The sequence below is a fragment of the Notamacropus eugenii genome, chromosome 3 (genome assembly GCF_028372415.1).
Source record: "Notamacropus eugenii isolate mMacEug1 chromosome 3, mMacEug1.pri_v2, whole genome shotgun sequence".
NCBI lineage: Eukaryota > Metazoa > Chordata > Mammalia > Diprotodontia > Macropodidae > Notamacropus > Notamacropus eugenii.
In genome coordinates, this window is record NC_092874.1 from 303073621 (window position 1) to 303099025 (window position 25405).

At 42.3% G+C, this 25405-nt stretch overlaps 1 protein-coding gene across 3 annotated transcripts in view; it reads right to left on the reverse strand.

Moving 5' to 3' along the window:
- The window catches only part of SHISAL1 (shisa like 1), a 56830-nt gene extending 32907 nt beyond the window's left edge, over positions 1-23923 (reverse strand). For 2 of the 3 annotated variants that reach the window (XM_072596385.1, XM_072596384.1), the window contains exons 1-3: positions 23726-23923; positions 16041-16140; positions 8829-9042 (exon numbers count right to left, since the gene is read on the reverse strand). In XM_072596385.1, the coding sequence (XP_072452486.1) occupies positions 8829-9042; positions 16041-16107 (281 nt within the window). In that variant the 5' untranslated portion in view covers positions 16108-16140; positions 23726-23923. Of the gene's footprint in view, positions 1-8828; positions 9043-16040; positions 16141-23725 lie in introns of those variants that run through there. The other variant, XM_072596386.1, reaches the window with a different exon arrangement.
- Between the last annotated feature and the right edge of the window lie 1482 nt (positions 23924-25405).

Genomic DNA, 25405 nt, shown 5'->3' on the forward strand with positions numbered 1-25405 from the left:
ATGCTACCTGCGGTCATGACACATTAGTGCTCAAAGAACTTCCATGGCTCCCTATTACTGTCTACTGAGAACTTTACTCCAATGCCACATTTCTGTTCCTGGCACCTCAGAACTGACCTCCAGGGGACAAGGGGGGGAATGTTCCCCTGAGTGTCCATGCAGTGTCTCCAACTAAGATTCGAAGGTTTGATGCTCTTCAGGTTAGAAGCGTCAGAAGCCAAGGCTCTTGGGCTCTAGGATGGGATGGGATCATTTGGATGGGATTCCCAAGGGCACTTAGTCCAAAGCATAATCCCCCAGCCTCTGCTCATAGCCCTCCCCTGATGGGGGAAGCATAGCACAGGACGACCCCTTCTGGATTCGAGCAGCCACCTAGAAAATTTGGCTCTCATGAACTTTAGGACCATCAAGCTGGAAATGAAGGCAATGACTATTTAAGTCCACTTAGCCTAGTTGACAACATGCCCAAAGTCACCCATTACCATCTTCTCTTTGTTCCTGTTCTACCCTCTGGGGTCAAGCAGAAAAAAGTCATCCCTCTTCCACATGAGAACTTTAGGACCATGGTCAGCTCCTGCCTCTCTTTCTTTGTTGGGGTGATCAGGGAGTCTGGGATTTGATTCTTGCTCTCCTATACTCACCAGCTGTGTAACCCTGAGCAAGCTGCTTAGTTACCTGGCTGCCTCAGTTTCCTGAATGAGAGGTCCCTTTGAGCTCTAGGACCCCATGAATCCCCACTTCTGCTGCTGACTAGCTGTGTGAACTGCTATGGATTCAGACCCAGAAGGGGAATTTGAGGTCGTTTTACAGAGGAAGAAACTAAGACAGGAGTTTCCATGACAGGATGGAAAGAACACCGGCTCCAGAGTCTAGTTCAAATCCTGTTCATAACACTTGCAACCTGTTTGGGCAAAGTCACCTCCTCTCCCTTCCTTCTCTGTTGTGGTGTTGTGTTCGTCCTTTGTTGCCAAAGAAGACCATGCCATCAGAGAAATGATGACATAACTTGTACTTGGCTTTGTTTTGAGTAAGGGAGGGCTGTGCAGGTCACCAGCCTCACTCCTCCTCCAGAGTCATCTAAATCCAGTGACCAGATTATTTATCAGGATGACTGGAGATGACCCAGGATACACTGGGAGACCTTGGCTCCTTTAGGCCAAGGTCTATGGGTGAGGTAACACCCATCTTTCTCTGTATAAAAAGAAGGAAGACTAGGTCATCATTAACGACCTTTCTACCATTCCATCCCTTAGCCCCTCTGGTCCTTGATTTCCTTATTTGTTAAATGGGAGAGGTTAGACTCAATGACCTCTAAAGTCACCTCCAGGTTTAAATTCATCATCCTAACTTAAGTCACTTAACCTTATTTTAGTCTCAATTTTCTTATCTTCAAAGTTAAGGGAGATTGGTCTCTCTATTCTCAAAGTTCCCCTTTGGTTCTAGACCTAGGATTCTTTTAGCTGACTCTGCTCAGCCTTGGTTTCTAGTCTGCTTAAAACCTCATTGATCCCCATTCTGGATACTCTCCAGCTTATCAGTGAACTGAGCCACGAATTCTAGGCAATAATAGTTTTCCTGTATGTCACTCTTAAGTTCAAAAATATTCAGTGGCTTCCAGGAACCTCGTTTTGGCATTCTAGACCTGAACCGATCTGGTCAAAGGAGCTGAGAGTTAGAAAGTACTTTGCAAGAACTGGAAACCGAAGGGAGTGCTGCCCATCAGTCATACAATGGCTGAACACACTATGGTATATGAATGTGATAGATACTATTGGGCTGTAAGAAGTGATGATGGTGATGGTTTCAGAGAAGTTTGGGAGGACTTGTTTGAACTGATGCAGAGGAAAGCAAGCAGAATACAGTAACAACAATATTGTATGGACCAAGAGATTTGAAAGAATTTGGAAATCTGATCAGCGTAATCACCAACCACAGTTCTGGAGGACTCATGATGAAACATGCTGCCCAATCCTGCCAGAGAGGCTAAATACTTGGAGTGCAAAGACACATTGTTTTTGGACATGGCCAATGTGGGAATTCATTTTGCCTGAGTATACAGAGTTATAACAGGGTTTGTTTTTCTTATTTTCTTAATGGGAAAGGGGGGAGTTGGGAGGGATGGAAAACAGGTCTGAAAATAAAATAAAATTTAACTCAAAAACTACTCTGCAAACCTTAAAACACTTTAGAAATGTGAGCTATTTTTTCTACTTTCCTCTGTAGAATCCTGCTTTGAAAAAACCCAGCAAAACCCAGTTGATGAGAAAACATGGGTGCAGGTTGGCTGTGTCTGGGCTGATTGAGAGGGTGCTATGGGACTCCCTGGGCCCTCTGCAGCCTTTCTGGGACCCGTGCACTGGCCTCTCCCTCCATAATCCTTCCTCCACCTGGGCTCATTCCCAAAGGCACCCCAAAAAGGGTTTAAGTGTCCTCTCTGTCAGAGGCCTAGTCCTGCACGGAATCCTTTCTCCCTACATCCAGGCCTGCTTCCAATTTTCCCTTCCTGGAGAGCTTGTTTTTATAGTTTCCTGAATATAAATGTTTTCTGGTTGAATCGCGTGTGCAGCCTCCCTGGCTGGGCTGTCAGGGTTTGTTTTAATCTGCACGTCAGCATCCAGGAGTGATTGGTGCTTGGGGAGAGCAGAGGGGAGAGAGGGCCTGAGAGGGGCATTCTGACCTTACTCAGTGGGTTCCTGTCTGCTCATAAATAATGCTGTGAAAGCAGGGTTTGGACTCAAAAACGCCTGGGTTCAAATCCTGCCTTTGTGTGAGTATGAACAAGTCAACCTCTCAGTGCCTCAGGCAACAATCTTAGAATATGTGATTCTTGAGGCACAACCTAGTTTGGTGGAGTTCCCGCATGAAAAACCAATGCCCAGGTGGCAGCTAATACAGAGAGTGTTGGGCTTGGGGTCAGGTGTCAGTTTTAAAACTGTCATTTACTAGTAGTTCTGACCCATGACGAGACAACTCCAGGCCTCACTTTCCTCTTTTGTAAAATGTGAATATTAACAGCACCTATCTCAAGGGGTTGTTATGAGGACCAAATGACATAATATATACAAAGGGTCTTTAAAAGTTCCATATAAATGTTAGGTCTTAATATTGTTATTGATATATCAATGTATTCATTCATCCTATTACGGAATCCTTACAAAGCATATATTATCAAACTTCAAGTGAAAGGGAACCTACATAAAATACCTACTATGTACAGGGAATATGACGGCAGCTAGGCTGTGTCATGGTGCACAGAGCAACAACTCAGGAGTCAGAAGACTTATCTTCCTGAGTTCAAATCCAGCCTCAGACACTCACTAGCAATGTGACCCTGGGCAAGTCACTTCAGCCTCCTTCTCCTCATCTGTAAAATGAGCTGGAGAAGCAAATGGCCAACCACTCCAGTATCTTTGCCTAGAAAACCCCAAATGGGGTCACATACAGTTAAACATGATAGAAAAAAGACTGAACAACAACAACACAGCAAATGCTTCTATGTACTAAATACATTGTGGTACAATGGACAGAGGAAAATCTTAGAATTGGAATGACATGAGTTCAAATCCTGCCTTTGCCTCAAATCCATTAGAATATAGGCTCCTTGAGGGCAGATTCCATCTTTCTGCTTGTATTTCTATCCCTGGTGCTTAGCACAGTGCCCAGCACATAGCAAGCATTTAATAAATGGTGCTTATTAATAAAAATTTTAATATTAATAAATAATATGAGAATAAAAGATTAATCAATATTTTGATGCTAATTTAATATTTTACTGTTTTTAACACAATAAATTTCTCCTGATCCTTACTAGCTGTGTGATCCTGGACAACTCCCTAAGGGAAGTCAACATGGCATAGGTGTAGGAGGAAGGATGCTGGATTTGGGTTCGGAGAGCCCTGGTTCAAACCCTAGCCTTGTCATCTTTCACTTCTTTGACTTTGAGCACTCAGCCTCTCTGGGCCTCAGTTTCTTCATCTGTAAAAGGAGGGGAAGGAACTCAATGACTTCTAAGATGCTGTTCAGCTTTAAATGTCTAACTAGAATTTACTGAAAAGTTGCCAATATGCACCGGTAAAGAGAGAGTTTCCTCACTGGGTGTTTCTCACATCAGTCAAATCAGAGGTCCAGCCCTTCTCCTACATCACAGTTTCATCTATAACTCCCTACCCCCACCAAATTCCTCCTTTTCTCTTCTTTCTTTGCACATTAAAGTGTTTATATTTATTGACATCTATTAAGTTTGTAATAGAAAAGGACATTTTTTAAAATGTACAAAACCTTTGGTTGTAAAGCAGGACCTAACCCCTACTTCTTTGAATTTACATTCTAGCATGTCATGTAGGACAACATCTCCACAAAACACAAATCCACTCTATGGTATTCTTAAAAAGTGGTCAAGCCCTAGTTCTATCCTTTGGATGCATTCAGAATCAATCAAGTCTGTCTGCTCCAGGACAATTTCTTAGCTAGGTGAAGACTATCAGCAAAGGGGATCCCACCTAAGTTTTCTCACTTAGAGATTTGATAAATATCCCCTGTTTCTTCAATAAATCCTCCTACAGTCTCTGTCATCTCATCTTGGTCACCTTCCTTGGGACAACCTCCAGTTTGGCAGTATTCCTTCTGAAATATGGCACAGGTCTTGGGATCCTACATGGTAGAATCATTTAAGACAGCTAAATTTTTGCTTGAAAAATGTGATCTGGAAAATTAATCCTATCCAGATGCTTCTCTCTCTCTCCTTCTCTCTCTTTACCTCTCTCTCCCTCCCTCTCCCCATTTCTCTCTCTTTGTCTCTGTCTCTGTTTATCTCTCTGTCTCTGTCTCTCTCTCTGGAGACCCTTTTCAACTGAACACCATCATGGGCACTAGAAGGCACAGATGTGACTTTCTAGTGCTTATGGGGGTTATTTATTGACCGAAAATGCTTTCAGTGCTTCCCAAGCAATAAACAAATAGGTGTCCAAAAGCAATTTGTGAACTATAAGCCTTCCAGCAGAAGAGGTGCTGATGAGCTGACCAAAAACAGCCCGACTGAAGCTGGGCTCATCCAAACCCAGTCTTTCCATCCAGAAGTCACATGATAACAGTTCTAAGCACCCCCTTTTAGGAAGATCATTAATGAGCTGGGGAACAAGAGAAGGGGACCAGAATAGTATGAGAAAAGAGACCACATCACAGGAGGACTGTCGAGGAAACTGGAGACAGAGAATATTTTGGGGGATGGGGAACAACATCTATTTTCAAGTATTTGAAGGGTTGCCACATAGATGAGGGATTAACCTTGTCCTGCTTGGTCCTAGAGGGCAGAACTTGGAGAAATCACAGGGTGATAGATTTAGGCTTAAGGTGCAAAATTAAGTTTCTTGTTACTTAGAGATATTCAAGCTGAGGATGGAGGAGTGAAGGCATTGAGGGGAACAAGCTGGGAATCTGTCTTTTTTCTTAAGTTCTTTAGCCTAAAAAATACATGATTGCAATATGTAAAAGAATTAGTTCTCTATTTCTAAGATACAATCTTCTCTACAAAAGCTTATCCAAAAATCCAAGTCTCTGTTCAAGGGCAATTTTTCTACCTCTTTTAACTCATGCTTAAGCATAATAAAGCCCAGGTTCTTATGTCTGTACTTTCTGACTTGTGGTAGATTTATTTAGACAGCAGTTACGTGTGTGTGTGTGTGTGTGTTTGTCCTTCGTTGTCGAAGAAGATCATGCCATCAGAGAAATAATGACATGACTTGTACTTGACTTTGTTTTGAGTGAGGGAGGGCTGTGCAGGTCACCAGCCTCACTTCTCCTCCAGAGCCATCTGAATCCAGTGACCAGATATTCATCAGAATGACTAGAGATGACTCAGGATGAGGCAATTGGGGTTAAGTGACTTGCCCAAGGTCACAGAGCTAGTGAGTGTCAAGTGTCTGAGGTGAGATTTGAACTCAGGTCCTCCTGACTCCTGCACTGGTGCTCCATCCACTGCACTGACTAGCAGCCTTATGTACTACATGAACTCAAAAAAAGAGGTATTTCTCCCATTACAATGTTGTCTCCCTGGTTAGAATATAAGCTTCTTGAGGACAGGAACTGTTTTTCTTTTGTTTTTGTATTTCCAGCACTTAGTAGGATGGCTGGGTCACAATAAGGTTTTGGTAAATGTTTGTTGATTGATTCTCCCCATTTTACAAATTTACATTTTACAAATTTAGAAACCGAGGCACAGAAAAGTTAAGTGTCTGTCCAGGGTACACACTAGAGACAGTGCTTGAATTAGGTGCTCCTGATCCTCTTTTCCCTTCCTCAATGCCCTGCATGCCACCCACCTGACCCCCAAAGGAGCCTGGTTTCTGTTTTGGTGAGTTCCCCATCAGACAGTGTTCTGTAGCCTGGCCTGGCTTTCCATCTGCCAAACAGCCCCAACCCAAACAAGCCATTCTGTTCTTTCAGAAAACACAAATAAACCAGGCATCCATCACCAAGCTTGTTACCCTTTTGGCTGCCACCAGCTCCGCCTCTGGGGCTGATTCATGTGCCAGGGAGAAGCAGAGAGGCTTAGTGAGGCTGAGTGGAGACTGGCTCAGCTCAGCTCATTCTAAGCTCTACTCCTCCAGCTGTCCTCTCTTAAAAGGATTATTTCCAACAGTTAATAACATGAAAGACAAGAGTGACTCACATTCATGGAGGCAGTGAGGAATTGGGGAGGGGGCAAGGTGTGAATGCTAGCTTTCTACTTACTTGTATTATCTGTAGGACAAGTCACTTTCTTACCCTGGGCTTCAGTTTCCTCATCTGTAAGATGAGGGGGTCTTACTAAATGACCTCTAAAGTCACCTCCAACTCTGCAAGGCTCCTCCTACCTCTGACCTCCCCTGTTCTAAGGCCCCTCCCAGCTCTGACATTCTATACTATGCTTACAAAGTAGTTCTCTCAAACTGGGCCTTGGAGGAAAGCTTAAAGGTTAAACCTGCAAATTCTTAAACTTAAATACTCTCATTCTGTGATCAGAGTAGAGAGCTCAGGAATAGTTTGGTTTTGTCTTTGTATCCCAGGTACCTCTAGCATAGTACTTTATACCTGGTAGCTGCTCAAATTTTTGCTGATTTGGATTTGTTAGTTTGTATTCTGTGATTCCAAGATCTCCAAATACTCAGATATTAAGCTTCTAAAATTCTATGATAACAGGATAAGATATACTATATCAGATATAGTATATTTACTATATACCTGAGTCTAAAATTTTATGATGCTGTAGTCTAAGAGTTGGATAATTCAACTCTAAGATTCTATGAAACTGTAATGTAAGGTTATATGATACTATAATATAAGATTCTAGGATACCCCACTTCTAAAATTTTAGGATATCCAAGTTCTGAGATTCTAGAATACCCCAGTTCTAAGAGTCTATGAGACTCAAGTTCCAAGATTCTAGAATATTTCAGTTCTAAGATTCTGGGACACTCCAATTCTAAGATTCTAGGATATTCTAGTTCTAAGACTCTAAGATAATATAGTTCTAAGATCTTATGATATTCTACTTCTAAGATTCTAGGATATCCCAATTCTAAGAGTCTGTGAAACTCCAATTCCAAGATTCTAGGATATTCCAGTTCTAAGATTCTGGGATGCTCCAGTTCTAAGATTCTAGAATAGCACAACTCTAAGACTCTAGGATAATCAAGTTCTAAGATTCTAGCATACTTGAATTCTAAGATTCTATTAATTTATCCATTTAACTGAATATTCCAGTTATAAGACTCTAGAACAATCCAGTTCTAAGATTCTAGAATATTTTAATTCTAAGATTTTAGGAGACTCCAGTTCTAAGAATTTAGGATATTCTAATTATAAGATTCTAGGAGACTCCAGTTCTAAGACTCCAGGATACTTTAATTCTAAGACTCTAAGATTGTAGGATATTCCAGTTTTAAGATTCAAGGGTACTGTAGTTTAAGATTTTAAGATTCTAGGATGCTCTGATTTGAAGAGCTCATGATCCTAAGACTCAATGATTCTCTCTTCTTAGAGACAAATGGTTCATTTGAAATTTGCTCAATGAGTTTCAGGAACCAAACACTGAAACATTCAGCAGCTTAAGTGTGAAATCACATGCAAATATGCAGATTATAGAAACACATGGTTTTAAAAATAAGGATTAAAAAAAAAATCCCCTCTCCACTCCATTTGAAAAGTTGGAGCCCTCTGCCTGCCAAGCCTCCAGCAGGCCCTCTGCTTCTTCATGTTAAATTCCTTCGCTTGAATTCTCATTCTGGCACCAGTTGCCTCCCTCAGGGACTGTGTTCCCCATCTGGAGCAAGGTGACGATCACATTTGCCTCACGTCCTTAGCAGCCCAGCTAGGGCTTGTTAATGTTTATAAAGCATTTGGAATTCTGAGAGCACTGTTATTGTTCTGTGTCGTCTCGAGTTATGTTGGGCGGAAGGTTATGTGAGCTTTGGGGACTGGATGCCAGACAGTATTGGGTGATTAGTCTTATAAGCTAACAATATAAGGGGCTGATGTTTCTCCTGGGTGTATGCGTGTGTGGAGGGGGCAGGCACTGGTGCCAGAGGAAGGAAAGATGCCCAAACAGTAATTCTCCTTTCTCTGGCACCTTGCTTTATAACAATATTGGATGGCAACAATAGGTATTTTGCGGATTATTACTTCCATTTTACAGATGGAGAAAGTGAAAGTCAGAGAGTCACCCTCACTTGCGCAGAGTCAGAGGAGGGTTTTGCACCCAGATCAAGCCTGACTCCAAATCCCTTGGTCTTCATACTGCAAAGAGGTCCTTTAAAGATAAGGGTCAACCGGGTCTGAATGAACCTACTTACTTATGCATGTAGCCTTCGGATTGCCTGGTGAGATTCAACTGCATCACCGCCTGGAACTCCGTCTCGTTGCAACAGTATTTAAAGACCGTGTTGTTATGGTGACAGCACAAGATGAATGTTTTGTTGTCGGAAAGCCGGGGGCAATGGAAGCCAAAGTGGTAGTGACCCTTGTGGTCGGTGTAGGGCTCACAGACTCTGAAGTGTGCGGACAGCGCTGCAAAACAAAGAAGCCTTGAAGCACTTGGGACGGGGCATGGCTCGGGCGCCTTGGGCCACCCAGTCAGGCTTTCCCTCCCTGCTCGAATTCATCTGCCTACGCTCAGCTGGGACCCGAACACTCACCTGCTGGTGCTCTCGGGGCTCCGAACCACCAGCCGGGTAAAAGGCGCCTTGCTGAACCAACCTCATCTCCCATTATCCCCCACCACATCTTCTATATTTTACACAAAACGGGTGATTCACTCTTCTTAAACATATAGTTAGTTCCTGCCTCCTTTGTCCGTGCTGTCCCCCATGCCCGGGATTCCCTGCCCATCCCTTTTCTCTGTCTTATCAAATGCTACCTCCTCCATGAAACCTTCCTTGATTCCCCAGATCCCTGGGAAGTAGGGATCTCACCCTCATCTGGACTCCGGTTTCATTTTGACTTCTCTTTCCTACTTATCATCTCCCATTTTACATATTAGCTATTTCTACACCTTCCGTGCCCCTCCCCCCAGTTTATGAGTTCCATGGGGGCTGGGATCATGTGTTCTGCATCCTTGAATCCCTGCAAGTCTCACCCGAGTGTGCACACAGTAAGTGCTTAATCCCTGTCTGCAGAATTTCAGAATCCTGACCTTGTGATTCTGAGTATTGAGGCTCATCCCCTTACTCCTCTTGAAAGTAGCTTGATGTAGTGGAGAGGGCTCTGAACTTGGAGTAATGAAGATCTGGATTTAGATTCTTGGGCAAGTCACATCCTCACCTCTCTGAGCCTCAATATCCTCCTCTGAAAAACGGGAGGGTTGAACTTGATATCCTCTAAGGTTTCTCCTTGCACTAGATCCAGAACCCTGTGAACTCTCTCCTCTCTCCTCCAATGGACCATAACCATCCTGCAAGGCTCACCTAAGTCCTACCATCTTTATCCAATTGATGCTGGAGCTGACCAGTTGTTGGAGATGAGCTGATGCTTATCTTACCCCTTTCCCTGATCCCTTACTACATTTGCAGTCACATTTGTATTCAGATCCTAATTCAGATATTTAATGACTGTGTAGCTCTGAGCAAGTCACCCTGTGGACCTCAGTTTCCTCAACTGTAAAATAAAGGAATTGGATTAGAGGAGCTTCCAGTTCCAATTCTACGATCCCCAAACACAAGAGAGGTTGTAGAAGGGAGATATTACTCATGACTTGGGAGTAACCAGATAATACTTTATGGAAGAGGAGGCATTGGAGATGGGTGAAGATTTCTCTCTCCAACCAGGCTGAGGCTGAACTTCTTTAGAGCACTCTCATTGGAGTCAGAAAACCTCCCTCTGAGTCCCTACACTGCTTGGTACATGAGTAGCCTTGGGGTGACACACTTCCCCTCCCTGAGCCTCAGTTTCCCTTTCTGTCAAATGAGAGGATTAGATTAGATCATTTCTAAAGTCTCTTCCAGCCCAAAGTCCTGATTTGGAGACCACAATTTATTCATTGCGTGCGCTCCATGCTAATCTGGCACGTGATAGGTGTTTAGTATACACTGAGTGGCTGGTGTAGGCAAAATAGCTGGATGGACATCTGGACTTTGAGTGGATGAGGTGGACTGACTAAATACATCTGACTTTGTGCAGAAAAGCACTGTACAAAACTCAGCTTCAAGGTGCTGTACTTAATAGCTCTGTGACCTGGGCAAGCTGTAGCCCTCTTTTGGGCATTTGGCTAAGATCAGTGCAATGGAGAAATCAGTGGGTTTTCAGTGAGAAGCCAGGGTGTGAATCCTGGCTTAGGATCACAGACTTTGACCTTGAAGAGACCTCAGAGGTCACTGAGTCCAATCTCTGCTGATCTTAAGGGTCACATGGATTGTAAATATCAGAAGTAGCTTTGGATCTCTTACATCAGAACCAATCTCCCTACCCTGGGACCATGCTGTCTCTCAAATTAGCTCCTGGGTGACCTATACAATTCCCACCTGGGCATCAGTTTCTTCATCTGTAAAGTGCAGTGATTGGGTTGGAAAATGTCCCTTCTAGTTCTGAACCTATGATACTCTACTAGACAGAGATAGACAGGCCCTTCTATGGATTTCGATTTGCAGGTGAAGAAAATTTAGGTCCAGAGTTCTTCTTCTCTAAACTGAAGGGGTTAGCTTTAATCTCTCAGGCCCCCTAGTTCTATAGCTGATGAAAGGTGAACTTGGCAGACAGAATCCTACCTCCACCACAGGCAGGATCCGCTACGGGAATAAGGAAGATGGAGACAGAAGAGAAATAAAGAAATTTTTCAGCCTCCTAATAACTATCTTTAAGCAATGGGCAGGCATCCACATGGGCAGTTACTCTGTCATATTCAATGAGTTCCAGTTAAATGCTCAGATTTTTCCCAATGAGAAGTTTTTGTTCTGTTTTGTTTTTGGCAAAATGCTAGAAGTGCCACAAATTTTGAAAAATCAGGAAGTCCTTCAGTGGGTAGCATTAGGGATCTGGTGTCAGGAGACCTGAATTCTAAGTCCAGTCTGGCTTTTACTAGCTGTGTGACCTTGGGCAGATCATTCACCCTCTCTGGGGGCTCACCTGCCTTATTTGTAGGATGTGAGGAAAATGGTACCTGTATTACCTGCCTTCCAATGTCATTGAGAGGAAGGGTTTTATAAATCTTCAGGGACCATGGGAATGAGAATTATAATTAGTGTCACTTTAATTAGTCTCCACATTCCAGAAGGTCAGGTCTATAAGGTACCTCAGAGGACACCTACTTCAACCTTGTAGTTCATAGAAAAGTTCACCGGTCCACAGAGCTGAAGTGAATCTGGATGATAGAATCAGACATTTAGAGCTGGTAGCAGCTTTTGATGTTACTTAGGCCAAATCTTTTACTTACAGATAAGGAAAGTCAGGCCCAGACAAGGGAAGAGTCTCCCCCAAGGCTGCATGGCCAACAAGGTGTGAAAACTAGATTCGAACATGGGTCTCTGGACTTGAATACTAGAGGTAGAAGGGACCTCTGGGGCCATGTAGACCCCATCCCTGTTATTTTACAGAGTGTTGGGGAAGGGATCTGTCCAAGGTCATAGGACATAGAGTGTCAGAGCCAGGGTCCCAGCTCATTCTTTGTGAGAGACACTTCAGGAAAAGAAAACATTGAAGAGATATCCAAACTGCCTCATAAGTACCTGATTCTCAGCACCAGGAAAATGAGATGAGAGGCCTAGAATACATTTTTAAAAGGTCAGTGGTGTTTGATAGTGGTGAAGAATAGCTGCCCCTTGGACATTGAGCTGGGATTCCAAGGAGCCAAAATGGCTTCCTGGCCTAAATAGATAAACCACTCTCAAAGTGGCTATTTAAAATAGAGGCTGCTCAGGGGATGGAGCCAAGATGGTGGAGTAGAAGAATGAATCTGTAAAAACTCTCCCCATAGCCCATAAAATACCTGTAAAAAATTACTCTAAACAAATTCCAGAGCAACAGAAGCCACAAAACGACAGAGTGAAAGAGATTTACAGCCCAAGACAGCCTGGAAGACTGACAGAAAAGGTCTATCACATGGGGCACGGACTAGAGAGCAGTCTGTGGAGCCCAGCCTAGCCTTGGCCTCAAGTGTGGCAAGGAAAGGACCAGAGCAGGCCTCGGGGGTGGAATCCCCAGCGATTCCCAGATTGCTCAACCCACAAATGCCAAAGACAGCTTCAAAGGTTAGTGAGAAAGCTCTTCCACCTGGGTGAGAAGGGAATGTGGTCTGGCCCTACCAGCAGCAGCAGCGTCCATTTTTGGAGCCCTCAGCCTAAAGATTCTGGGGGAACTGAGCAGCTGATCTGAATCTCAGCCCTGAGTGGTAGTCTAGGGTGAGGAAGAGTGCTGATGTGGTGGAGCTAGTGGAGGCTCTGGACAGGGAATTCTACTTGCAGATCCTGGACAGAAAAGCTTGCAGTAGCTCCCAGACCAGAGCACATGCCAGAGTAAACTCCTCTCCCTTGATTGTCTCACTTTGGAGTAACTGAGAACTTACAGGTCCCTTAGAGTATGCTCAAAAGTTAAGTAACTGGCTGGGAAATGTCCAAAAAATGGAAAAAATAAGACTATAGAAGGTTACTTTCTTGGTGAACAGATATTTTTGTCCATTCTTTCAGATGAAGAAGAACAATGCATACCATTAGACGAAGACATAAAAGTCAAGGCTTCTGCATCCAAAACCTCCAAAATAAATATGCAATGGTCTTAGGCCATGGAAGAGCTCAAAAAGGATTTTGAAAATCAAGTAAGAGAGGTGGAGGAAAAATTGGGAAGAGAAATGAGAATGATGCAAGAAATTCATGAAAAGCAAGTCAACAGCTTGCTAAAGGAGACCCAAAAATGCTGAGGAAAAAGATACCCTTAAAAATAGACTAATAAAGATGGCAAAAGAAGTCCAAATAGTCATAGGTAAAGAATGTTTTAAAAAGTAGAATTAGCCAAATGGAAAAGGAGGTTCAAAATCTAACTGAAGAAAAATAGTTCTTTAAAAATTAAAATGGAGCAGATGGCATTAATGATTTTATGAGAAACCAAGAAATTACAAAGCAAAATCAAAAGAATGAAAAAATTGAAGACAATGTGAAATATCTCATTGGAAAAACAAGTGACCTGGAAAATAGATCCCAGGAGAGACAATTTAAAATTATGGGACTACCTGAAAGCCATGATCAAAAAAAGAGCCTAGACATCATCTTTCATGAAATTGCCAAAGAAAATTGTCCTGATATTCTAGAACCAGAGGATAAAACAAATACTGAAAGAAGTCACTGATCATCTCCTGAAAGAGATCCAAAAAGAGAAACTCCTAAGAATATTGTAGCCAAATTCCAGAGTTTCCGGGTCAAGCTTTCTAGCAAGTAGTTAGAAAGAAACAATTTGAGTATTGTGGAAATACAATCAGGATAACACAAGATCTAGCAACTTCTACATTAAGGGATTAAAGGGTTTGGAATATGATATTCCAGAAGTCAAAGGAATTAGGTTTAAAACCAAGAATCACCTACCCAGCAAAACTGAGTATAATACTTCAGGGGGAAAAAAATGGTCATTCAGTGGACTTTCAAGCATTCTTGATGAAAAGAACTGAAGAGAAAATTTGACTTTCAAACACAAGAGTCAAGAGAAGCATGAAAAAGCAAATAAGAAAGAGAAATCCTAAGGGACTTATTAAGTTGAACTGTTTACATTCCTACAAGGAAAGATTATATTTGTAACTCTTGAAATTTTTCTCAGTATTTGGGTAGTATATAGACAGAGGGCACAGGGTGAGTTGAATAGGGAGGGATGATATCTAAAAAAAATAACATTAAGAGGTGAGAGAGAAATATACTGGAAAGAGGAAGGGAGAAATGGAATGGGGCAAACTATCACTCATAAAGAGGCAAGAAAAAGCTTTTTCAATGGAGGGGAAAAGGGGAGAGGTGAGAGGGAAAAAGTGAAGCTTACTCTCATCACATTTGGCTTAAGGAGGGAATAACATGCACACTTAATTTGGTATGAAAATCTATCTTACACTACAGGAAAGTAGGGAAGAAGGGGAAAAGTGGGGTGGGGGGGCTGATAGAAGGGAGGGCAAATGGGAGGAGGGAGTAATTAGAAGTAAACACTTCTGGGGAGGGACAAGGTCAAAAGAGAGAATAGGATTAATGGGGGGGCAGGATAAGATGAAGGGAAATATAGTTAATCTTGTACAACATGACTATTATGGAAGTCTTTTGCAAAGCTACACACATATACAGCCTATATTGAGTTGCTTGTCTTCTATAAATGGGAATGGGTGGGGAGGGAGGAAGGGAAAGGAGTTGGAACTCAAAGTTTTAGGAATGAATATTGAGAATTGTTCTTGCATGCAACTGGGAAATAAGAAATATAGGAAATGGGATACAAAAATTTATCTCGCCCTATAAGACAAGACAGAAGATGGGGATAAGGGAAGGGAGGGGTGTGATAGAAGGGAGGGTAGATTGGGGGAAGGGGTAATCAGAATGCATGGCATTTTGGGGTGGGGGGAGTGGAGAGATGGGAGAAAATTTGGAACTCAAAATTTTGTGGAAATGAATGTTGAAAACTAAAAATAAATAAATATTAATAAAACAAAACAAAATAAAATAGAAGCTGCTCCATAATCTTGGCCTCTCCTTGGTGCCATTGCTTGAAGAGAGCTGGCCACCTGTTCCAAGCTTTTCTGCTTCACAGATGCTGAGGCTGGAGCCCATTCTCCCACCACTGAGGCAGGGTTATGGGGCAGAAAGACAGTCCTTGTTCTCATAGAAGTGAGCTCTTGGCATCCAAGGTCTAGGGAGAGAGGTCATCTTTCTGGTCCAGCCTCATCATCCTTGAGAAAACTGAAGCCCAGATATGGGGAAATGACTTGCCTAAGGCTGTAGGGGGAGAATCAGAATCTGAACTCATGACTTATGACTTTAAATCCAGCCCTCTTTCCTCTATCCTTCCTGCTTGCTGAGGTCTCACATCCACCTCTTCTGACTCTGATTCTCCTGACCCCTAAGGCTCTTCCTAGAGACATGAATAGAATTCCTTGTGTTCTCTCAGGTGTTCACCCCCTCCTGGCAGCTAGGTGGTGCAGTGCACCAGTGCAGGTGTCAGGAGGACCTGAGTTCAAATCTCACCTCACACACTTGACACTCACTAGCTGTGTGACCTTGGGCAAGTCACTTAACTCCAATTGCCTCATCCTGGGTCATCTCTAGTAATTCTGATGAATGGGTCACTGGATTCAGATGGCTCTGGAGGAGAAGTAAGGCTGGTGACCTGCACAGCCCTCCCTCACTCAAAACAAAGTCAAGTGCAAGTCATATCATTATTTCTCTGATGGCATGGTCTTCTTTGGCAACGAAGGACGAACACACCCCCTCCTGGGTGGCCCCCACTCGACCCTCTGGCTCTTCCCAGCCATGTACAGTGGCTGCTGTTGTCTCCTCCCTGGGCTTCCTCCAGCAGTTCCAGCCCCCATCCCAACAGAACAAATTTAGCCGAGACTTTCTTACCTGCCGAGAACAGCAATGAGAGAAGGACCGTGAGCACATTCAAGGACTGTTGGCCACAACTTGTCATCGTTTGGCTGTCATCGATCCGTCAGGGAATTACCTGAACAAAGAGAGGCAGTGAACCATTAGGGAGGAGCCTCTGTACCATGGGTCCTGAGGACTCTGGGGGCAGCCACATGGAGCCTTGGCTGAGTAGCAGAGTGGGCTGATGGAGAGACTTAAAAACCCAGAGTCACCTCCAGGCCACAGGAAAGGACCAGAGGATGTCCCTGAGACTTGCTTAGATTCTGCAAGCCACAGGAGAGGAAGTAGAGGCGAAACATCCCCACGGTTCACCTGGATTAGGGGATGTGTTCATGTAAATGTCTACCTGACTTCTTGCCTGCCCTTCAAGGCCCCATACCAATGTCAACTTCTCCAGGAAGCCTTTGCTGGTCCCTGCCTATAGTTAGAAGTCATTTCTCCCTCCTTTCATATCATTACACCTTGTACCCATGGATTTAACATATACTGATAAGCATGATAGCAACTGCCTTGTATCCCCCCACTAGACTGGAGGCTTTCTCAAAGCAGAAGCTATACCTTATCAGTGCTGTAGGAACTCAAGTTCTCATATATAGAGGGATTGAGTCTGACTAAATAAATATCTGTTGAATAAAGGAATGATGCTCAATGAGTTGTTCCAGGCAAACTGATCTGCTATCTGTTCCCCCAACTTAGTATTCCATCTCCTACCTCGAAGCATTTATGTAGGCTGTCCACACTCCACATGTTTTGAATTCTTATCTTCCTCCCAAGGTGCCATCTCTTTCCCTGGTTTCCCCAGATACTCAAATTACCTCATACTTCCTCTTACGCGTCCATGTTGTCTCCCTGGGTAGAACATGAACTCCTTCTATCCCTAACACCCAGCATACCACCTCACACATATTAGGCACTGGATAAATGTTTGTTGAATTGTATTAAGATTTATGAACATTGTTTCCAAGAACCATCTGTCCTAGCCATTGCTTGGTCTGGAACTGTTTCTGGATCAGTGAGTTTTAAGGCAGTGGAATTGTCAAAACAAAACCTTGTGAGGGCATGATGATTCTATTACATTCTCTTCAGCATTCATTCGTTACCTACTGTGTGCAAAGCCTGGGCTTAGATGCAAGGTCAAGATATCAGTTATTGCTTCTGAAAAATGAAGACTCTGGAGAAGATGGTCTCCACATTCCCTGGGGAGCACCGGGGTGATGTAATAGCTGCCCCTGGTGGACTTGGGTTCAAATACTGCCTCTGACATTCATGAACTGTGTGTGGCTCCTGGGCAAGTCACTCATCCTCTCTGAGCCTCAGTTTCCTCATCTGTAAAATGAGGAGACTGAACAGGATGATCCCTGAGAGGTCATTTTATGTTCTAGATCTTTTAGTCTGTGATCCAAGCTTTTTAAATAGCTGGAAACTGAAGCTCCAAAAGGGGAATCCATCAACCAATAAATATTTATTAAATTCCTACTATGCGCTGGGAACTGATTTGTCCATAGTTTTCAGAAGCTTGGTTCTAGTTGCTTTGTAAATTTCTATCGTCAAAAATGGATAGCTCCCCTTTCTATGGGATATTATGATTTACAAAGCCCTTTGCTCCCTAATCCCCTGGGAGGAAGGCAGTACAAGCATTATCACAGCCATTTTACAGATAAGAAGACTGAGGCTCAGAGATGGAAATGGAGTTCACAGAATCTGAAAGAAGAAAGGGAAACCGGATGGCATCTACTCCAACCCTTGCTCTGGCTTCTAGGATACTTCTCCTTCTCCTGTAGACTCTTGACTATCTCCTGACACATGCCCTCCTGTATTTTCCTATGACTCTCACTATTAAGTAGTTTTCTTTCTATGAAGCTGAACTCTGCTTCTCTTCTACTTACCCCATGCTCCAGGACTGAGAAGAACAAAGTTGACTAGCTGCCAAATGTGACCCACTTCCTATGTTCCTCAATCTCCAGTCTCCATGCCTGGTACATAGCAAGCACTATATTTTAATATATTAAACAATATATTAAATATTGTTGTTGTTGGATAGATGGCCCCTGAGATTCCTTTCACTTAGAGACCCTATAATCTGATCAACCATTTCTGAAAGGAAACTCCTTTCTGCCCATGGAGTTTCTATCCTTTATAACTCCTGGAACAAGATGTGCCTGAGGTGGAATCTGCCCACCTCGGTTCCTCCTGGCAGCCTCCCTCAGGCACTGATCCTGGGCCCAGAAGTCATGACATCACTGCCTTCTACCCTTCGTCGAAAGTCTGGTCTGGACCCAGGTTCAGTAGGGACTTGACATGTGCTGGGAATGTCTTTAGCTGGCTTGGGTGGCGGCCAGAGCAGCTCTTAGGAGAGAGCCTCTGATTCACAGCATTCTGCTTCTGATGTGGACTCCATTTTAAAAGAGAGGAGAAAGCCTTGTTGGTCCTTTCAGAATGGAGTTGGCTGGAACAAGTTATTTTTTGAAGTCCAAAAGTGTGATTTCACGGGTGTGGAGTTTTTGTTAAGGAAACTCCCTTTTATACAGCAGAGAAGAGGCTGTTCTGCAATATAGGGACCTAGGGAGGTGCTTGGAGCCCTGAAAGGTTAAGTGACTCACCCAGGGTCACACCCTATGGTATCAGAGGTGAGACTTGTACCCAGGTCATTATAACTCTGAAGTCTCCCATCCACTACCTTTGCCTCCCAGAAACATCACAGAACAGGAATGCAAAAGCTGGGAGGGGCCTTAGAAGAGGAGATACCAGGGCTGGGAGAGGCCTTAGAACAGGAGATGTCAGAGCTGAGAGGGGACTTAAAACAGGGAAGGCTAGAGCACAGAACATTACAGAATGAATAGCTGCTATGCCCAAAGGGATATAAAACTGTGCAGCAATACCACTGTTAGGTCTGTATCCTAAAGACATCCAAAAAGGGTAGGGGGAAGGGGAAGAGATTATTTGTGCAAAAGTATTTATAGTAGCTCTTTTTGTGTGGCTGATGGAGAGATTAATAAAATTAAATGTAAGAAAACTACTGAACTAATAAAGTTAAGATTTTATGAAAACAACAACAACAGCAAAATAGATAAACCTCTGGTTAATTTGATTTAAAAAAGAAAGAAGAAAACCAAATTACCAGTATAAAAACTAAAAGGGCATATTCACCACCAAAGAAGAGGAAATTAAAACACCAGTTGGGAGCTATTTTGCCCAGCTATATGCTAATAAATCTGACAGTCTAAGTGAAATGGATGAATATTCAAAAAAATATGAATTGTTCAGATTAACACAAGAGGAAATAAAATACTTAACCCCACTTTAGAAAAAAGAAATTGAACAAGTCATTAATGGACTCCCTAAGAAAAAATCTCCAGGGCCAGATGAACTTACAAGTGAATTCTACCAAACATTCAAAGAACAATTAATTTCAGTACTACATAAAAGATTTGGAAAAATAGGTAAAGAAGGAGTCCTACTAAATTCCTTTTAGGGTACAAATATGGTGCTGCTACCTAAATGGAAGAGCCAAAACAGAGAAAGAAAATTATAGCTCAATTTCCCTAATGGATATTGACATAAAAATTGTAAATAAACATTAGCAAAGTGGTTACAACAACTTATGATTTATACCAGGAATGCAGAACTGGTTCAATATTAGGAAAACTATCAGCATAATTGACCATATCAATAATAAAACTAATAGAAATCACATGATTATCTCAATAGATGCAGAAAAAAGTTTTGACAAAATACAGCACTCATTCCTATTAAAAACACTAGAGCAGATAGGAATAAATGGAGTTTTCCTTAAAATGATAAGCAGCATTTATCTAAAGCCACCAGCAAGCATTTTATGTGATAGGGACAAGCTAGAAGCTTTCCCAGTAAGATCAAGGGGAAACAAGGGTGCCCATTATCACCACTATTATTCAGTATGGTACTAGAAACATTAGCTTTAACAATAAGAGAAGAAAAAGAAACTGAGGGAATCAGAATAGACAACAAGGGAAAAAAAAACTATCTTTCTTTCCAGATGATATGATGGTATAAAGAGTGCTAGAGAATCATTAAAAACTATTTGAAATAATTAACAACTTTAACAAAGTTGCAGGATATAAAATAAACCTACATGAATCATTAGCATTTCTACATATTACTAACAAAGCCCAGAAGCAAGAGATCGAAAAAGAAATTCCATTTAAAATAACTGTAGACAATATACAATATTAGGGAGTCTACCTGCCAAAACAAAGACAGGAACTTACATGAACACAATTACAAAACACTTTTCACACAAATAAAGTCAGACATAAGTGATTGGAAAAACATCAGTTGCTCATGGGTAGGTCAAAGTAATATAATAAAATGACAATTATATCTAAATTAATTTATTTATTCAGTGCCATACCAATAAAATTATCAAAAATTATTTTATAGAGCTATAAAATAATAACAACAATAAAATTCATCTGGAAGATTAAAAAGCCAAGAATATCAAAGGAATTAATGAAAAGAAATCTAAGGGAAGGTGGTCTAGCTGTGCCATATCTAAAACTATATTATAAAGCAGCAATCATCAACACTATTTGGTACTGGTTAAGAAATAAAATGGTGGATGAGTGGAATAGGTTAGGTACATAAGACACAGTAGTCAATGACTACAGTAATCTACTGTCAAACAGTAAACCTAAAGACTCCAGTTTCTTGGATAAGAACTCACTATTTGACAAAACCTCTGGGAAAACTGGAAAACAGTATGGCAGAAACTAGGCATAGACCAATCTCTAACACCATATACCAAGATAAAGATAAAGTTAAAATGGGTACATGGTTTAGACATAAAGGGTGATACTATAAGTAAATTAGGAGAACAAGGAATAGTTTACTTGTCAGATCTCTGTGGAAGAGAAGAATTTATGACCAAACAGGAAGTAAAGAACATAATGAAATACAAAATGGATAATTTTGATTACATTAAAAGGCTTTACCCAAGCAAAACCAATGCAACCAAAGTTAGAAGAAAAATAGAAAACTGAGAAATAATTTTTAAAGGCAGTATTTCTGATAAAGGCATATATATGCCTTCTCAAATATATGGAGGACTGAGGCAAATTTATAAGAATACAAGTCATTTCCTAATTGATAAATGGTCAAAGGGTATGAACAGGCAGTTTTCAGATGGAGAAATTATAGCTATCTATAGTCATATAAAAATGATCTAAATCACTATTGACTAGAGAAATGCAAATTAAAACAACTTTGAGGTACCACCTCACTCCTATCAGATTGGCTAATATGGCAGAAAAAGAAAATGATAAATGTTGAAGAAGATGTGGAAAAATTAAAACACTAAAGTACTGTTGGTAGAGTTGTGAACTGATCCAGCCATTCTGGAGAGCAATTAGGAACTATGCCCAAAGGACTACAAAAATGTTCATACCTTTTGATCTAGCAATACTGCTGCTAGGTCTGTATCCCAAAGAGATCATAAAAAGGGAGAAGAACTCACATGTACAAAAATATTTATAGCAGCTCTTTTTGTGGCAGCAAAGAATTGAAAATTGAGGGGATGCCTATCAACTGGGGAATAACTGAGCAGTTGTGGTATATGATTGTAATGGAATACTATTGTGCTATGAGAAATGATGAGCAGGCGGATTTCAGAAAAACCTGAAAAGAATTATATGAACTGATGCTGAGTGAAGTGAGTAGAACCAGGAGATCAACAACACTATGTGATGATTAGCTATGATAGACTTAGCTCTTCAAAGCAATACAATGATGCAGGACAATTCCAAAAGACCCAATGTGGAAAATGCTATCCACATCCAGAGACAGAACTCTGGAATTTGAATGCAAGTTGTAGTATTCTGTTTTCACTTTTTTCTTTCTTTCTTGTGGTTTTTCCCTTTTGTTCTGATTCTTCTTTCACGACATGATTAATGTGAAAATGTTTAACATGATTGTACATGTATAACCTATAGCATATTGTTTGCTATCTTGGGGAGGGAGGAGAGAAGGGAAAGGGGAAGGGAGGGAGGGAGAAAAATTTGGAACTCAAAATCTTATAAAAAATGTTGAAACCTATCTTTGCATATAATTGGAAAAAATAAAACACTATTAAGTGAAAAAAAGATGAGGCCTGACCATCTGCTTTGCCTCTGCCCCCTAAGGACTAGGGGACCTTCCCATGTGACTTGAAGCTGAAACCTTCCCTATGCATTGTCCATTGTAATGCAAGCTCCTGAGGGCACCCTACCATCTTACTTTTCTGTCTCTAATTCTATTACTTTCAACAGTGCTTGGCACATAATAAACACTTAAAATGCTACACTCATTCATTCATTCCTTGAAGGTAGGAATTATTTTTTCTTCCTCTTCATATACTCAGGGCTGAACCCAGAGCCTGTACACAATGGTGTTTAATAAATGCCTGTGAAATGTATTAATGAAGAATGAGGAGTTCCCCTCATAGGGAAGTTCTTTTAAAGAAAGTGACTTTGGGAAAGTCACTCAGTCTCCTTGGGCCTCACTTTCCTCCTTTGTAAAAATAGAGGGTTGGGCTCCACAGTTTCTAAGGTCCTTTTGCTCTAAACCTGGGATTCTTGGACTCCCAGCATCTGTCATCATGTCTTGCCCATTTTTATTTGAGGTCAACTTTGGGGCTTCGTTGGTATAGAGAACTCCTCTTGAGAAACCTTTCTCAGACAGAGCTATGTCTGCTCAGCAGTTTAGTCTTAGAACAGGTGTGCTTTATCTGGGCTCTGTGAACTCAGGTTAAAAAAGGGATAGTTATAGTCCAATGAAATTGGCTTCCCTTGTAATGTCATTTGTTTTGTGCATTTCCCAACATGATTGTGAGATGAGGTCCATGGGCTTTACCAGACTAACTGTCCAATGGGGCCACTACAAACCAGGTCAAGAGCTCCTGCTTAGAAAGGTGCACAAGGGAGGCATTTAGTAAAGGAACATAGAATTGGATGGTAATTTTTGTGCATTATATATCCCCTCCTACAGCCATTAGACAAAATCTCTATGAGGGTACATAGTAGATGCCCCACCCTATCAATGCTCTCATTTTATGAAAGGAAGTTGACAATATCACTGCCTCACCTGGTCAGGTCATTCTGAGATAAGATTCCCTGTAGGTGCCTCACTTTTGAACTTTCCATAGGAAAGCCTGAAAGAGAAACCTGGGACCTGGGCACTGGAGAGCTGGCAGTGGGTATCTTTATTAAGACTCTAAAATGACAGGGGACACCAGGGTGCTTGGTGCTGAGCCAGCGCGTGCTCAGGTTGTCCTGTGGCGTGGGGCGAGGGAAGAGGCAGAGAACAGCAGGTGAGGAGGAAGCCCGGCAGCGGGAGCTGAGGAGGCAGTTCTGAGGATGGTGTTTGGTTTTATAATTGGATCTTTCGATGGATATATTTTAAGCATGCACAGCATCAGAGCCATGGGGAGGTGGCAATGCATCTCTGCCTCAGGAGAGCTAGTTAAGTCACATCTCTCAGTGGTGGCAGCAGAGTAGGACTGGACAGGTGCCCCTACCCTCTCCTGTAGCAGCTGCTGATCAAATTTGACCCAAGAGCTGAATGTAAACCTCGCCATAGGCTTCAGGAGCCAGGATTTGCCCAGTAAGTGTCCCTCTCATGTGTTGGCACAGCTCCCAGCCTCCTCATACCTTAGTAGGTGGATTCACACATGGTTGTGGCCAAGCAAATCTGGTGGCCTTCTGGTAAGCCGGGACAGTCTCCAGACAACAGCCATGCAGTCTGTCACTTGGCCTGGGCCTGATGCCCATCTAGCTTGATAGGATTCACCCCACCTCGTGCCCTGGGGGCACTGCCTAGAGGGCCCGGGGGCAGCATCACCTCACAATGAGACATCAGAGAACCCCATCAGCAGACAGGTCATAATAAGGCCTGATCTCTATAGAACTCTTTCTAGGGACTAGAGAGGGGATCCTTGGAGTTCTAGTCCCACTTGTTCATTTTATAAGCTAAGAAATTGAGGCTTCCATGCAATCCTGGGGTTCCTTGGGGCCAGCTCCTGTTAACCATTGTCTCCCCTAGACTCCAGCCCAGAGCAGTTAATGAACCTTTGCTTTTGAATGGGCTCATGAACATCTGTCTAGAGCTGGGAAGAGAACCTCAGAGGCCAAAGGCCCACTCCCTCATTTTACAGATAAGGAAACTGAGGCTCTGAAAAGTTAACTTGTCCAGGTTCACATAGCTAGTAAATGTTTGAGGTAGATGAACTTGAGTCTTCCTCACTTCAAGTCCAGTGTCTACTCATGACACTATACTGTCTCAGCCAAGACCACACAGTAGAAGGCAGAGCTAGGATTTTAACCTGGGTTGTCCTGACACCAAATCTCACACACTTTTCACCAAATCAAGAACCTTGGATTTGAGTCGACTTTGCTCTTTACTAGCTGTGTGGTCTTGGGTAAGGGCAACCTCTCTCTGCCTCATTTTCTCATTTGCAAAATAAATAAAACTGGAACTTTCTGACAAAGAGGTTTTGAGGCAAACACTTTGTAAACTATAAAGTGCTGTAGAAATGAAAGCTATAAGAAATCATCTGAACCCCTTAGCCTGGCATTCAAGACTTCCTATGATCAAGCTGAAGCCTACCTTGTGGCAGCTAGGTGATATAGTGGACAGAGAGCTGGGCCTGCAGTCAGGAAGACCTGAGTTCAAATCTGACTTAGTGATGTGATCCTAGACAAGTCACTTAACCCGCTTTATCTTGATTTCCTCATCTGTAAAATGAGCTGGAGAAGGAAATAGCAAACCATTCCAATATCTTTACCAAGAAAACCCCAGATGGGGTCACAGAAAGTTAGACCATCTGAAACAATAACAACAAAGCCTGCCTTTCCACTTCATCTCTATATCCCATACCCATCCATGTGCTCTAGGCTCCAGAAAACTGGACTATCATTCCTGAGGCAATCCCCCATTACCTGCTTCTGTTTTCATTTACTGTATTCCTCATTCCAGCATGCCTCCCATCCTCCAATTTTTAAAAGTTGTATACAATGTTGGCTATCCAGCTCCATCCTGCCACCCCCAGAACTCTTCCTTCATTATCAGAAGTTATCTGGACCCCTTACCAACAGCTCCCATTCATTCAGCATGCTTTGCTTTGTTTCTGAATTATTGGTGCATGTGCCTTATTTCTCCCAACAGATGGCAAGGTCTTGGAAGGCAGAGCCTTACTGATCTCCGTCTCCTCCAGTCTCAGAATAGGACTGTACACAGTAGGTGCCTAATGAATGTTTGCTGAGGTCAATTTAGTCCTTGAATAAATCTAGGGGAGTCAGGTATCATTTTAGAAGAAACCTCAAGCACAAGAG